This window comes from Drosophila sulfurigaster, chromosome 3 (genome assembly GCF_023558435.1).
Source record: "Drosophila sulfurigaster albostrigata strain 15112-1811.04 chromosome 3, ASM2355843v2, whole genome shotgun sequence".
In the NCBI taxonomy this organism is placed as follows: Eukaryota; Metazoa; Arthropoda; class Insecta; order Diptera; family Drosophilidae; genus Drosophila; species Drosophila sulfurigaster.
Window position 1 is genome coordinate 23,301,097 of NC_084883.1, and position 16,380 is coordinate 23,317,476.

Here is a 16,380-nt window from a genome sequence, read left to right on the forward strand (position 1 = left end):
GAGCAACAAGCAACAACTACAAACGTGTGTGTGTATGTGTGTGTGTGTGTGTGTGGGTTGGAAGGATGTTGGGATGTTGTATCAAAGCCACGTGCCACATTTGCGCGAGTCTGTGCAACATGCTGTGGCAATTAACTAAACGAGCTCTCGTTGAACAGCACTCAGAGATTTAAAGTGTAAGGATTCAAAGTGATTTAAGGTAAAGAAAGTTTCATTTTCAATTGTATTTAGAAGTGGATTTTATTTACTTACATCTTGAGAGATTTGTCCCATTTCCGGGTAATAATCAACAGCCGAATACATTTGTGTGTAAAAGTATCTGTGTGTGTGTGAGTGTGTGTGTGTGATTTGCTGCACTCACTGATGGCGGATAATATAATGAAGGAAAATACCAGTTCCAGTTGCTGCTCAAAGGAAACGTGTGAGCCAAGTTGCTGTTTTTGTAGCTGGCCAACAACTGAAGGAGTTGGCTCTTTGTCATTCACAATCTAGATTTGGCTTAATGCTGCTCTCTCTCTCTTTCTCCCTCTGTCTCTTTCTCTTTGAGTCAGCTTGCTTTTCAGTAAGTTTTCACTTGCTGGCTTTTTGTTTTCGGTTGGTTTATAGCGTCGTCACTGCTGCTGCTGCTGCTGCTGTCAGGGCAATTAAGGTAGCCGCTTTGGCAGTGAGTTTGAAACGTTAACAACAACAACGAAAAGTGCATGCAACAGTCGCTGTCGCTGCTGCTGCTGTTCGGTGGGTGTGCGTCGCTTTCGTTGCCAAAAACAACAAAATCAAGGCAGAAAGCAAAAAGCTAAGAGAAACGACGTCGTCAACCACAACTTGAACTTGCGTCTCTCTTTATCTCTCAGTAGTTATTACTTCGATGCAACTTTTTCGACGTTTTCGCACTTTAATGCGTCACGAATTCAGATTCAATTTTGGATTTATGATTAGCGGATTGTGATTGAGACACTTGTACGTATGACTGCGAGGTCGAAACTTCTTCAATTGTTCCTCAGCAAGTGTGTTCCTGTCGTTGTTGTTGCTGTTGTTGTTGTTGCTGCTGTTGTTTTTCTTGGTTTTCATTTGGTATTTTGCAATAAATTCACTTCGCTTCCAACTCACAATTCCTTTAAAGATTCAGCGCAAACTGCAAGAATAGAAAACAACATACGTTAAACTAATTAAACTGCAAACTATAACGGCTTTTGAGTAGCATATTTATCAAGACTACAAAAATCGTGAAAAATGTAACCCGCAAATTCGCAGACGAGTCTCGCATAACCTTTTTGGTCAGCCTCTTGCAGCCTTGTTGTGCCTCATTTCAATTAACAATTCACTAAACAATTTCAATATTGATATTTTCAATTATCAACATATCACATCCATCACCCGACCGTATAACCCACAATGCAAAAGTGTGGCCAAATAAATATGCGAAAAAGGAAAAAAAAAACACACACACACAGCAAAAGGGAAACCAAAAACAACAAATTCAATTAGCAAATGCTTGCCAGTCAAAATATTTAATACAAATTTGCCAAAGTCCACAAATAAAGCCAACAATCTCTCGGCCAAAATGAAAATAAAAAGAAGTAACCCCAAAAATATACGCATATCGAGTATATGTGTATGTATAAAAATAAAAATAAAAATAAACAGATAAATAATTCGAAAAGCGCCAAGCCAAATATTGGCAGGGAAAAAAAGTGAAGCAGCAAAATCAGAACAATAAACAAAAAAGTTACAAAACCATTTTGCAAATGTGATGCACGATGAAAACGTATGAAACGTATTTTGTAAATTTAAACAATCCATCCAGCCAGACACAAAGTAACAAAGACCTTGCCCTCAAAAGTGCTTTAAACAGCTGTGAACTGGACTTTCCATAATTACCACTAAATATTATAAATGTAATTAATTAATTATTGCAAAGTGCCATTGTAATTGAATTGAACAATTGACGAGTTAACTTTGATTGGCTTCGGCGGATGGTGAAAATGTGGAAGAAGAGAAATGTGATTACACATTTTGTTTGCTATTATGTTATAATAACAACAACATTTGTTGCATGTTATCATGACTTTGTGCTCGCAAATGCCACAAACACAAAGGACCGCATCAAATACAATGTTGAATTGAAAAATCGAAAAACACAAAATGCACATGTCAACATTAATTAAGCGAAGAGAACATCATGGTTCAGTTGGGATAACAAATTATTGCTGCTATGCAACGCAGATGTTTACTCTGCGTATACGTGATATCAATAAATTGCGTATACGCCACCGAATGAAGTTGGCTGCTGGCTGCCGTCTGTCCATCTGTCCGTCCATTCACCGTTGTTGTCCATTGTCCGTTGTTGTAAGCCAGTTTTTGTACAAAGCTCAATGCCATCTTGTTGCTATATTTTACACAAAATGTTTATGTTTAACGCAAGCCGCATTTGCATTGTGTAAGCATGTGTGTGTGTGTGTGAGTGTGTGTGTATAAACAAGATGCATGTGCTTGTTTGATAAACAATACGAAAAGTTGTCTCTGCTTAAGGCAGCTGTTGTCGATGCTGTCTGTTGTCTATTGCCCTCCTGCCTGCTGCCTGCTGTTGGCCTGTGGATGCCATTATAATTCATTTCTTTGCTAATTAATAGGGTAAACCAATAAACAAGCAACAACAACAATAGCAGCAACAACAACGACAATCAGTCAACAGTCGCCGCAAGTCAAAATTTAATATTGTTTTCATGTGGTTTTGGGCGCGCATCTGTCAACAGTCGCAACTGTTAGAGCCGCAGCTGTGACTGACTGACTAACTGACAGATTGACTGCTTGACTGAATGACTGACTGACTCGGACGGGTAAGAGAACACACTGAGCTGGCAAAAAGGGAAAGGCATCGGAAGGGGAGGGGGACAACAAAGCAAGGCAAGGCAAGGCAAGGCCTGATGTTGGGTTATAGCTTCATTAGCTGATCTGAGACGCTGATGTTGTTGTTGTTTTCGAGTGGCACTGAGTAAATCGCTGAAGCGTTTAGTATGCACAATGTGCTGCTATAAAAAGACCATAAATTTATTAATTTTACAATAACAAAGTAACAAAGTCAACAACATTAACAACAACAACAACAGCAGCCAGCAAATGAAATAGAAAACTTTTTGTCGAGCGCTTCGTTTTTGTCATTTGAGTGCGCGTCAAGTTGCTTAAGTTACACAGCTAGCAAATGTTGTTGTTGTTGTTGTTGTTCCTTGTTATTGTGGATATTGTTGTTTTGTTTTTTTTTGTGGATGTTGTTTTTCATATTAGCTAGCTGTGATAGCTAGTTGTGGTTGTTGTTATTTGCGCTATGATGCCGCCTACAAAGTCACGTTCGCTGTCCATGCTTACACTCGGTAGCCATAGGTTAGAAGGGTATTATCATTTTGTGCCAACGGCAAATGTAATACTTATGTATATCGTTACACTAAATATATGTTTTGGTGTATTTTTGTATTATTTTAGTACATTAACTTAGTATATTTTAATACACTTAGTATATTTTAGTGCCCATCACTCTGTTTACTACCTAGTACATTTTTTTCTCTATGGTTGAAATAGTATTTCTCTTGAATGAAATAGTATTTCGATATACTGAATTCAGTTTTTATTATATTTTTGTACTTTGTTGGTATATTTTAATATTTCCCGATTATCTGTGTTATTTGTTTTGGTTGATATTCCAGTATATTCTGTTCTCTGTGATATATTTAGAATGAAATAGTATATCGTTATACTGAATATTGCTTTTAGTGTGTTTTTACCCTTTGTTGGTATACTTATTTTAATGCAGTTCATTCATTATGTTGGTTGATATTTTAGTATATTTTGTTCTCTTTGGTATATTTTAAACGTAGTAGTACAATCTTATACTAAATATAGCTTTTAGTATATTTCAATACATTTTTGGTATATTGATTCGGTATATTTTGACATCAATACCTTATAGTGAATATAGCTTTTAGTGTATTTGTACACTTTGTAAATTTTTATAATGACGGTCAGTCTGTTTTAGTGGCTTCAGTTGATATTCTATCATATTTTGTTCTCTTTGGTATATTCCAAATATATGGTATATTTGAGTACAGTAGTGTCACAATCTTATACAAAATATAGCTTTAAATATATTTTGACATCAATACATTATACTGAATATAGTTGTTAGTATATTTTAAAATTGTAGTAGTACCGGGTATATCACAGCCAAGCACATGTGATTGTAACTTTCTTATTTGTTTGGCTTTGGCTTTTATGTAATATATTTGTTGACATTGCTGTCTTTGATTTTCTCCTCTCCCTCTCTTTGTCTCTGTGTCTGTTTCTGTCTGCGATCGAACCGCAACACACAGCAAATAGTATAATCAAGCGATAAGATAAATTACAAGTCAACAACAAAGAGTTGTAATCGTTATTATATAAGCGCCAATAATACAAATACAATGTTGTCAAATATAAGTCTAGAATCCAAAATGAGTTTCACATGAAATTCAGCTCTTTCCCATCTCTATATAGTATAGTTATTTATAGCACTCAAAGTCCGCACAGCTTGATGATTAGGCCCCCTTTTCAAAGCGTCCAGACTGAACATGAGTCAATATCTCTCTGTTGAGACGTCATGGCGCGTTTTCGAATACAAAGAATTGTATGGCAACTGAATTTTTGAGCTCCAACTGTGCAACAGTGCAAAACCAAATCAAAATTGTCAATTTCATTATTCGTTTGACAATTCATTTTGATTTTGATTTAGAAATTCCAAAAACAAAAGAGGCACCAAAATTCCAACGGATTCTTGTGGGCAAAAATGTGCAATCATGATTGTTGTGCCATGAAGACAGCGCTGCAGTTGCGTGATCTGAAAAAGATGCTGCAAAAGCAACTGCAGCAGGAACTCGAAAATCCGCCGAAGAAAATTCTAACACCGCCATCGCTGCTGTACAGCTATGAAGACATTGAAATGATTGCGAATTTTATCATGAGCAAAACACGAACAAGGCCCAAATTTGGGATAGTTTGCGGCTCGCATTTGGCCATGCTGACGAATGTGATTGAGCATCCCATCGTAATTGATTATGCGGATATACCAATGTTTCCCAAATGCACAACACACGGCCATCGGGGCAAACTGTATGTGGGCACCGTGAGGGGTGCGACGGTGATTGCGATGCAGGGTCGCTTCCATTACTATGAGGGCACTCAATTGGCCGCTTGTTCGATGCACGTGCGCGTAATGAAGTTGTGCGGTGTCGAGTATCTGTTCCTCTCGTGCTCATCGAGCAGTGTCAATGCCAACCACAAAGTGGGCGATGTGCTTCTAATTAAGGATCATGTCAACATGTTTGGCCTCTTTGGCAACTCCCCGCTCAATGGGCCGCATGACGAACGCTTCGGTCAACGCCATTTGGCCATGGTGAATGCCTACGATCGCATCCTGCTGCGAAAGGCCCAAGAGATTGGTCACGCTATTGGCAATGAGAAGCACATGCACACCGGCGTCTATGCCTGCTTCGGTGGTCCAGCCTATGAGACCGTCGCTGAGCAGTTGCTGCTGCGGAAACTTGGCATCGATGCTGTGGGCATGTCGCAAGTCCACGAGGTAAACAGTTCAAATGTTACTCCAACTATTTTCTATACTTCTTTATTCTTTTACAGGTGATTGTTGCTCGCCATTGTGGCTTGCGTGTCTTTGCCTTCAGTCTAATCAGCGTGCCGAGTGTGGAGAACAGCAAATTTGCCGACAGAAGTCTCGCGCCTGGACAGCACTTTGCCAAAGAGCTGGTCGTTCGCTTGATTCACGCGATTGAGAACGGTTTGATTGAGACGCCAATTGGCACCGATAAACTGATTGTCTCTCAGACAGGATATGCGGAGGATGCGTTTCGAGCTGCGGATGCCACGTTAATAATAAATCGCAAATCAGAAGTGTAATTGATATTGATGGCGTTAGAATTGTGTGTTGTGTGTTGTTGAGTGACTTGACGTATACGTAATATGGCAGCATCGCGTATACGCAATGTGCACCACACCATGCAATATCACACCTTGTTGCCGGGCAGCTAACAACACTAATGAAATACGCAAACACATTGACAAAACACGCGCTGTTTTCCTCTGAGTAGTTTTTCTTTGTTTTCACTTATATTTCTCATATTTTTGTTGATGCGCTTTTTTAATTGCATTTCAGTTTTGAGATGGGATTGATTGCACTTTACCTTGCGCTAAGTTCATTGACATCACGTCACCAAATGCAACACGCCTACAGCAAAGTTGTGAAATAAACTGCACATTTAAAAAACTTATTAAACTAATCGAAATGCTCGCTAATTAAAACACGACATCAGCAACGACAACAGCGACAACGACAACGACGACGACGACACAAAGTCTGACCGAATCAATGGCGTAACACATGTGGCACGGATAAAATTATAGTGGCCGGTGAGTAAGAGTGTTTAAAAATAAAATCAAAGCATTTGTGGCATTTGTTGTGCGTGCATTTCAACGTGCCAAACAATTGAAATTCGCATGCTGCAACATCAGCAGATATGCAGGATATATAGTGTGACTATATATACTATATACTATATATACATTTATTTATATGCCAAGCAAATGCACCAAATAGTGTTGGCATTTCAATTGCTTTACGTGCACATCTGTCGATGCTTTGAAAATTGATTTATTGACAGTGCGAGAATCGAAAACTGTGGACAGGCAGGTAAGCAAATGAGGGAAGGGGGGAGGGAAGAGGGAGAAAGAAGGAGGAGGTAGAAGGAGGTGATTTCTTTTTGCATTCGAAATGGCTGCGAATTAAAATAGAATGCGTGATTCAAATGCAAGCCAAAATGTTTTCGATATCTAATCAACTGACAAAAGGAACATACAAAATGTTAATTGTATTTACACCAGCTGCAAGTCAACAATTAAATAGATATCTCAACTCTCGACAATTTAATTTAATTGCACATGAGCTTTTCCCTATTGCTTCCCAATTTCCATATGATTTCCTCTCTCAGTTCAGTTTCAGTTTCAGTTTATTTCCAAATGCAGCAAATGTCATTTGCAGCTCTAGAAATGAAATTCATTAAGTTCTCAGTTGCTTCCTCCTCCTCCTCCTCCCCCTCTCCCACCCCCAAACTGACGTTTGTTATAGTTTTGCAACAAAGTTGACAAACAGCTTAGGAAATCTGAGCACAGAACAACAACAATTCATATTACTTTTCCCTCGTTGTAATTTGAGAATGGAATGTTGTACTTATCTGGCCAACGGGGTGGAAAATTCAATTGAATTAAATATAATTTGAATGAGTATTTGGGCAACAACACACACACACATATACATATATAAGAGTGCTTGATGCAGATACTCGTAACTCGTAAGGCATAAACAACAAGTTAGTCACACAGATCCGAAATAGAATCGCCAGCAAAACAACATCAACAACAACTGTAGATGTATCTGTATCTCTGCGTTTGACGTTGTAGCTGTATCTGTATCACAAAACAAAAACAAAAACAAAGCAAAAGTTGCCAAATAGTCTCGTTTAGCATAGCACTTACATATGCCAAGAGTTTTATTTATATAAAACTATATCTTTCTCTTTCGCTTTTTTTTTTTTTGTTTTTGTTTTTTGCTGATTGAGTTGCCATCTGCCACCTGCCACATGGGCCACATGCCACCTGCCACCTGCCACCTGCCACAAATGCCATCAAAGTGGGACCAGTTGAAATCCAACATTAATGTTTCAATTAGCTGCGCAATCAACTCATTTACACACTCGAAATCAATTAAGTATAAGGCATAATCATTCATTAATTATTGACTTAATTAAATATAGTCGTTGGCATTTTAAGCTAAGAAATACTTTGCACTTACAATGTATTTTAATGAACAGCAATAAAAAGCAACCAGACAAATATATATGTATATATTCAGTTGCCTTATCAGTCAGACAAAACTGTTTGACGTCATTTGTCCTATGATAAACAGCAAAAAGTTGTAATACAAACAAACAACAATATTTTGTTATTAGGCTTGGGGGGGTTAAAAAGGAAGAGAGACAAATGAAAGCAGCTTAATTCGCGTTTAACTTTCGACATAATTAATAGAAAATATTTGATATTTAATGAATTCCCTAATGCTCAGCACTTAGCACTCAGCACTTTCTTGGCAGTCTGTTGTTGCCAGGCGAGGCGTCAATAATAAATTGATTAGATTAACAAAAAGTCGTATAGTCGGAGAGACTTTATGACTCTTACTGGTTTCTCAATCAATCTTGATTAGACGTATCATGTTCGTTAGCCAAATCGCACTTATTAGTCACACATCACAAACATAGATATGTTTGCCTTTTTTGTTGTTGTTGTTGCTGATCTTTCTACTCAGAATTTCACACCTCGTTTACTTTTTTTTTTTTTTTGGTTGCTATCTGGCTGCAAATGAAGGAAGCCTGACCACGATAACAAAACGTTGAGAAACTTTTATTGAAAATCTGCGGACTTTATAATTAAATGCCTGAAAAGTTGCAGGAATCAAAGACGAAGCCGCCAAAAGCAGAAACAGAGACTGGAGTGAAATGGTCAGAAAAATCAACGAACATTGTAATACGAGAGTACGTAAGCTGAAAATGGTGTAATTAAAAGCAAACTTTTTAAGCAGAAAAACCTGAAACACAACAACAGCAAGAAGAACGAAAATAGCAATGTAGATTAAGCGTCCCACGTTGCACACACACATACACACACACACACACAAACACACCGATGGAAAACAACAATGCCACAAAACAAGAACAATGGGGAAAAGCAGGAAAATGTAAAACGAGCTTTTTTGTTTACCCTTCGAAACATTAAGGTGGAAAATGTGTGTGCAACTGTGCAACTTTTCCTGCCCCCTCCCCACCCCCCATTTCCTTCGATTACAAGCACTTTGCCAGACTCCACTCATAAGTTCAAGTTGTTGCCACAGTGTCTGCCTAATTACACTACTTTTCTTGATTAGAACAAATAGAATGCGAAGCAAGCATTAAGTATAGATTACGATACTGATAATGATAGATAAAGGTAAATAACTAATAACCAACAAAAAAGGAAAAAAGAACCTTTTACTACCTTATAGTCATAGTTATTATACCCACTTCTTTTTTTTACGTCTATCAAACGCCTGCTTCTGAGCAGCTTTTTGGGTCTTAAGTGTACAACAACGACAACGATGGCAAAATGGGCGAAAAATTGTGCTGCCAACTCGCTGGCAACTAAGTGCTGCCAACTCGCTTGTTGTTGCAAGTTCACTCACCTCAATTTGCGACCACAGATGGTGTTGGTAATGCAGTAAGAAAAGAGTGCAGTCGTTGATGTTGTTGTTGCAAGGCATTGTGCGTGCCTCATGTTGCATGGAGCCATAGAAATGGGTAACAATTTGACGTTATCACAGATAGTGCGAAGGAATAATTAATACCTCGACTGAGTGTTGAAAACTAATGCAGCTGTTGCTATTATTGCTATTGTTGTTGTTGTTAAATCAATCTATTGCCTGCTCGCTGCGATCTATCTATTAAATAAGTTCAAGCTCCACTTAATAATCGCTTAAAATTGATTGCAACATTCAATGAAATACACTCGTACCTCGTTCTTCGCTCTTCGCTCTTCGTTGCTCGTCACAGACACTTCAAGCGCTTTGCGCACATCATCGCATGCACGCGCACACACACAAACACACACACTCAGCACACACACACACACACACAAACACACACACACACACACTCAGCACACACACACACAGGCAGTGACAAGCATAAGTTCTAAGCGCGCTTGGCAACACGAAGAGGCCGCGACAAAACAGTTATTCAACTGCAGTAGCACAAAAGGTTCGAGTATTCGCGTACTCGTCATTTTTGTTTTGTTTGTGTGACGTCTTGTTGCTGTTGTGCATACCCGCTAGCTGTTGAGTAAGAGGGTATTTCAATTTATGCACAATTGGGCAAGATGTGCAGCAGACACAATCAGCAGAATTAACTGTGACCGCAGAGCTTTATTGCCTTGGCCATCCGTCGCTCTGTCTGTCCGTCCCTTTGAACACGAAAATCTTAAAAACCACAAAAGCCAGAGCCAACAAATTTTATAGCAATTTTCTTCTAGGTCATACGCATACATAAAAGTTAAGTTCTAAAAACTTAAATGAAAATCTTGGGATGTATATCTTTTGCGATCTTTTCTTTAATTTTAAAAATGGTCAACCAAGAATTATTGTAGAATTTTTAAGCTTAATTGAATATTTTATTTTGTGATCTCAATTTGAATATGTTTCTACATCATTTCTCGATCTTAGCATATTTCTAACTTATTCTACGCCACAAATTATAATAAAAATAAAGGAATAATTATTATAATTCAAAAATTTGAGACGAGCATTTTAAAACTCATAACACACAATTTTAAATTGTAAATATAAAATGTAGCTGCACCGATTTCATAATAAATTATTAAATCATAATAAATTATTAATCATAATATATTATTTCCCCCTATTACAATTTAGTACCGGGTATCTCGTAGTCGAGCACACTCAACTTATTCAATTATTTTGCTATTGGCATGGCAACAATTGATATCATTGATAATTGGCATAAACTGACTGCTATAGCTCACGTTTTTTTGTTTTTTTTTCGCTATTTTGTTTTTGACATTTTATTGGTCGGCACTCACTGTTACGTTACGTATACGCAACGGTAGCCGACTGCAAAAAGTTGCATATGTGCGCGTATGTTCGGGCCATAAAACTATCGCCAATCGCCTAAATCAACTGATTATGGCTTTTATTTATTATTTATGATTTCACATATATATTTTTTTCCGTTTTCCTCCCATATTTTTTTGGTTTTTGCCTAGCCATAAACTTATTGATTAACGTATTCAGTTTGGCAGTTTTAAATGATATCTGTCGGATAGCAGAAGGCGTAGACTAGCAAGTATTTGGGTCAAAAAAGTGACTTGCGGAATGTTCAAGCGCATATATCAAATTATAGGTCAAGAAGAGGAAAGAAACGAAACCAATAGAAATGAAAAACAAGTGAAAACTTATTGATGCCCTATTTGAAGTGAAGTAGTAGACTACATGATGCCCTAACTAATATACCTTGTGAGGTTGTCGTTTGAGTACAGGGTATGCGATGTGCTTGTTACATTCACTTGCTCACTTGATTAAAATAAATTACATGAAAACGTAAAAGCAGCCAAGAAAAGCAAAAAGAAAACTCGCAAGAAATTCACTCGGAAAATAATTGTGCACACACAGCGAGTGTACAAATGGCACACACACATTGACACATACATACATTTATGTATTTACCTATAGTATAGCTTAAGCAACGAGCAACAAATCGAGAAAAAGAGCAAGAGAAATATACATAAAAAAAATTGTTGCTTTATTTAGATTTCCGTGCGGTAGGTCAAGTGGCAATTTTCTCAAGAAATTTAGTGTATGCGTGTGTGTGAGTGTGTGTGTGTGTATGTGAGTGCGGTTTTCTATGCTCAAAATATATATTAACAATTTACAGCGTTTTAACCGTCGAGCAGATTGCAAAACTGCAACTGCAACTGCAGTTGACATGTGGCCTGAAGCTAAACCAACGTTAGAAAATCACTTTTGCATTTTAACCGAACTCTGTGTAAGGCTTTCTAATTACGCACTCGGTATTTTAGCCATGCAAAATCGTAACACCCACACACCCATACACACACAGACACAGCCCTTTTACAAAAATTGCATTGAACTCCCAGCAGTTGTCAATCAATTGCAATTGCTGGCAATACAACCTTTAGCCTTTGATTTGATTTAAGCCTCTAACTCTATGGCATTTTGTGAGCTTGTTGCAATTGCATTTGACTACCACATGTAGTAGCTATCAAACCTATCAAAGGTTGCTCAAAACCCTATTTTCAAAAGCCAAGCAAAGCAAAACAAACATTAGTGAATCATTTATTGGTTTACGATCTCATTCAAAAAGAGCTCACAAATTAGAATCCTATGAAATTGCAGTCTTTAGAAATCTTAAAATGAAATCAGAAATTAGAATTAAAACTTTTAATGGAATTTGAGTGGAATTCTAATGTTTTGTACAAAGTACAACTTAGATGTAATTTTATTTTGAAATTTTTATGAAGTTTAATCTTTCAGAAATTGAAAAAATCAAAGTGGTTCTAATTTGAAAACAAGTGTTACATTGGTTTATTTAGTTGCGTTTCTATTTTACTTTTTATAAAATACAATAAAGTGAAAGAATAAATCTATATAAATTTGTTAAGATCAGTTTTTCGTAGTTGCTTTTATTATTCAATTTTTCGGAAATTGGAATAACTTTGACTTTAAAGTCAAAGTGGTTCCATATTAAAGTCTACAACAAATTGAAAAAGAAAATCTATTGAATTTTCTTTTCTAGAGTTAGTTTTTACATTTACTAAATACTTTTTAATTTTTCGTAAATTATAATATGCAAAATAGCGCTCATTTTTGAGTTTCTACTGTACTTATTTCTCACGTTACAGGATATGCGCCATTATGTCGCTTTTCGCATTCAAAAAGAAATTAATGAATATTCTTTGCCATCAATTTGCTGCTTTATCCATAAGAGGTAAAAATAATTATAAACTTACCCACAGAATCGATGGCTTTGTCTGTCAATTTCAGATTGTTGTCGATGCTGTAGCTCCGTTTGTTGTAATGGTTGCTGTTGTTGTTCGTGTTATTGTTGTTGTTGTTGTTGGTGACAACTACGCTGGAAGTCATCGGCATAACAACAACAACGCTATGCTGCTACCTTTATTTTTCTTTTGAGGTCGCTTTTGGCTTTCTGTTTTTGTTTTTTTTTGTTCGTTGCCTGATAACGCGGACACACGTTGTTGCTTCTCTTCCTCTTGCTGTCTTGCCGTCTAGCTGTCTTGCTTATGTATTTATATGCAGGTCTATATAATTGTCAGCGTCTGATAACCGATGCAGCTTTTTTTCATTTCATTTCTTTTCTTTGCTTTCTTTTCTTTTCGTTTCGTTTTTTTTTTCCTTATTTATTCTCCTCTTTTTTTGGTTAAACATAAACTTTCGCGCTTGTTGTTGCCGTGTGTTACAAGAGAGCGTTGATAACGTGTAAACGAAAGAATGGGCACAAAACAAAGGTGGGAAAAACTGTGGAACGAAGGGATTTCGTTAAATTTTAATACAAATAAAGTACAACCCAACAGAGCAACAGCACTTCGAACTCGAATTTCAATAAACAAACCATGTGAGATGCGTTAAATTCGATTTCCACACACAAAAAATTGAACAAATATTCCAACATTATTATTATTACAAATTTCCGCCTGTAATAAATGTATTTTTGTAGTGTTTAAACGAATTTTCTGCTGCATTTCAGATGATGATATTGAAATTCTCAACGGATTTCGTCCAGAATTCATTCAAGTTCGTCGATGTGTGTGTGTGGATCTAAATATACGTGTGTGTGTGTATGTGTGTGTGTGTTTTCAATTTATACTTTGTTTTCTCAATTTTTTTGGTTTTAGAAAAGCTGTCCATGTGCTTGAGTGTGTGAAATGACATGATTGTGCCTGTGTGAGTGTGTTTGTGTTTGTGTTTATGTTGCCTAAGATTATAAATTTATCACTCGATCTGTGTTGTTGTGTTTTTTAAGTTTTTGTGAAGGTGTCTGGCACCTTTTTGATATTTCTAATATTTTTTGAATTTATAGTGCGGCCGATTCTTTACATAAACACACACACACATACACTTATGATACATCCACACACACACACACACACACACAGAAATCAAACTCGAACTTGAATGCATTTGGCGCGAAAACAGCTCAATAATAATCGTATATTTAAATTATGCCACAGCAACAAAAACAACGCATAAATTCATACATACATACAAACATATATTATGTCTGCATGTGTGTGTGCGTGGATCTACATAAAAACACAATACTGCCGGTCATTTAATTTGCTTGTATGGCCAAACCAATTTATACATTTTGTTGTTATTTCTGTTGGTTTTCTTTAGCTTTTTTCTGCTGTCTGTTTTGTTTTTTTTTGCTTTTGAAGCTGCGTCGAACAAGAAATTTCTGTAGTAATTTTCCATGCAGTAACAATGATTTTTAGCTTTATTATTTTGGGCGCTATCTTGTGCATTTATGTTTTGTGTTGTTTGTTTTGTTTTGCTGTTATTCGAATTGTTGTTCTTTTCGTTTGTTTTATTGTGTTTAGAGTTATTTTTCTACAGACATTTATTGTGAAATATATTTATTTTTTGAATATTGAAAATTTACCAGAATAAAACACAAACAACTAAAAACTTGAACGAAACAAATTGAACACTTTTAACGCTGCTTCTGCTCTTGTGTTTTTTATTGTATGCTTTGTTGTTCGCGACTTAAGTAAAAGCTGGGCTTTGTGGCCTTTAAAGCGGCTCTCGTAGGGCGCGCCGTTAACTCGCCGACAACCGAACGCGGCCACTGTCAAAATCAAACTGAAAATCGGCCCCAGCTGCTGCTTGCTTGCTTGCTTGCCTGCCTGACTGGCTGGCTGGTTGGATGGTTGGTTGGCTGGTCTGTTCGTAAACAAGCAACAACAATTGCACGAAAGCTAAACGAAACACGTATGTGTGTGTGTGTGAGCGTACGAACTGTGCTACACATACACCCACACACTTGCAGTAAGCTTATTACGTGCAGCCAAAGAAGCGAGATAGCAGACTATAGGCAAATGAGAGAAGAGCAGCAACAGGCAGTCGACAGACGACGCGACGGTAGCAACAACAACAACAACAACAATAAGAACAGCAACGACAACAACAGGCTGGCGCATATGAAAAGAGTTCAGCTTGACTATTTGTTGCTGTGTTGCCATTAGTTACTCTGCATCAGAGTGCACTCTACATTCATATGTACATCTCAGAACTAGCAATTAACATTTTCAAAAGCGGAATGTGCACAGTAGCACTTTTTATTTGTCTGTTTGCCTTTGAAAGAGCGAGAAAGGCAGGCAAAGTAAGTAGAGTAAGAGTTGTCGAAACTTCTATAGAGTGTTCGTAGATCGCTAAAGCCGATGCCAAATATATTGTTAGTCTTTGCTATTTCTTATTACATATTTTGTTATTATTGTTTTTGTTGTACTTATGCATGTACAATTATACTTGTGTGTGTATGCATGTGTGCGTGTGTTCGTTTGTGCAATGCACATGTAAAAACAGCAGCAGCAACAACAACAACTACTAAAAAAGGTGGTGCGAGCATACGCGCACAACATTGACACGGCGCGACAAAAATCGACGCTTGATATGATTGAACTCTTAAATGGTCCCACTTCTATCACCCTCCCCTCTCTCTTCATCATCATTAAATCTACGCACACTTACATACATTTGTATATGTAGGCCTACACCACATGCGTGTGCCTAACTCCCATACAATGTACGTACGTATGCATGTACATATGTACGTGAATGTAGATATGTAATCGAGTGTGTGTAGTTGTGAGTGCTTTGCAACGTTCGCGTTCTCGGCGTCTGCTCAATTATCAACAGTTTGTTTGTTTCGCCGCTTTGTCTCCTTGTCTCCGTTGTGTGTACATAAAGCAAAGTGCCAAAGCAAAGCCAAAAGCAACAGCAAAAGCAACAATTGCTGTTGTTGCCTATCACAACAATAGCAGCAATAGCAACAAGCAATAAAATGGCAAACAGCAAAGGGCACGACGATGACGATGACGATGAAGAAGAGGAAGATCTCGTTGCAGGTCAACCGCTATTATTATTTCGTTAAAGTTCTTTGACGAGATTAAGCAGTTGACCTGCTTAATTATGATATGTATCTTATATGTCATTTCAGCAATAAATAGTATAATTTAGTACGAGCAATTAGTTGCAATTCTATGTCGTGCTCTCATTTAGTGCTCAAGCCTTGAAATGTGCAATAAATTAATAAAGAATAAAATAAATTAACAATAATATGTACGACAATCGAGTACAAAGTTCTGTATGGAAACTATTAAAATGATTGTCAGCTGTGGAGAGCTAGACATTTGCGTTATACGAGTAGGTAGGCACACACACACACATGCATACACATATATGTACATATGTACATGCATATATTACATACATACATACATATATGCCCACTAATACTCTACATTGTTCTGTCAGTTGCTAGATTTTATTATCAGTTCATTTGATTACAGCACTCACGCAGGCAGAACAAACACAGTCACAATCATACACATACTGTTATATGTACATAAATACTATATATAGTATATCTGTACACATACAAACAAAGAGCAATATTGATTAATAAACAATTTTCGCACTGTATAGTT

At 37.1% G+C, this 16,380-nt stretch overlaps 2 protein-coding genes and 1 long non-coding RNA gene across 3 annotated transcripts in view; 1 reads left to right on the forward strand and 2 right to left on the reverse strand.

Moving 5' to 3' along the window:
* Window positions 1-14,554, reverse strand: part of LOC133846102 (sestrin homolog) — a 32,810-nt gene extending 18,256 nt beyond the window's left edge. Inside the window, 3 exon segments of the mRNA XM_062280853.1 lie at window positions 253-1,132; window positions 12,664-13,189; window positions 14,334-14,554. Of these exon segments, the coding sequence (XP_062136837.1) occupies window positions 253-303 (51 nt within the window). The 5' untranslated portion in view covers window positions 304-1,132; window positions 12,664-13,189; window positions 14,334-14,554.
* On the forward strand, window positions 4,717-6,225 carry LOC133842800 (purine nucleoside phosphorylase). Its single transcript, XM_062276053.1, has 2 exons — window positions 4,717-5,605; window positions 5,662-6,225. The coding sequence occupies exons 1-2, from the start codon at window positions 4,814-4,816 to the stop codon at window positions 5,935-5,937; spliced, it is 1,068 nt and encodes a 355-aa protein (XP_062132037.1). The 5' UTR covers window positions 4,717-4,813; the 3' UTR covers window positions 5,938-6,225.
* Window positions 8,410-10,491, reverse strand: LOC133842802 (uncharacterized). The gene is made up of 2 exons (XR_009894437.1): window positions 9,782-10,491; window positions 8,410-9,730 (listed from the first exon to the last, which is right to left on the reverse strand). It is a non-coding gene; the product is annotated as an uncharacterized LOC133842802 (long non-coding RNA).
* Window positions 14,555-16,380: the final 1,826 nt, after the last annotated feature.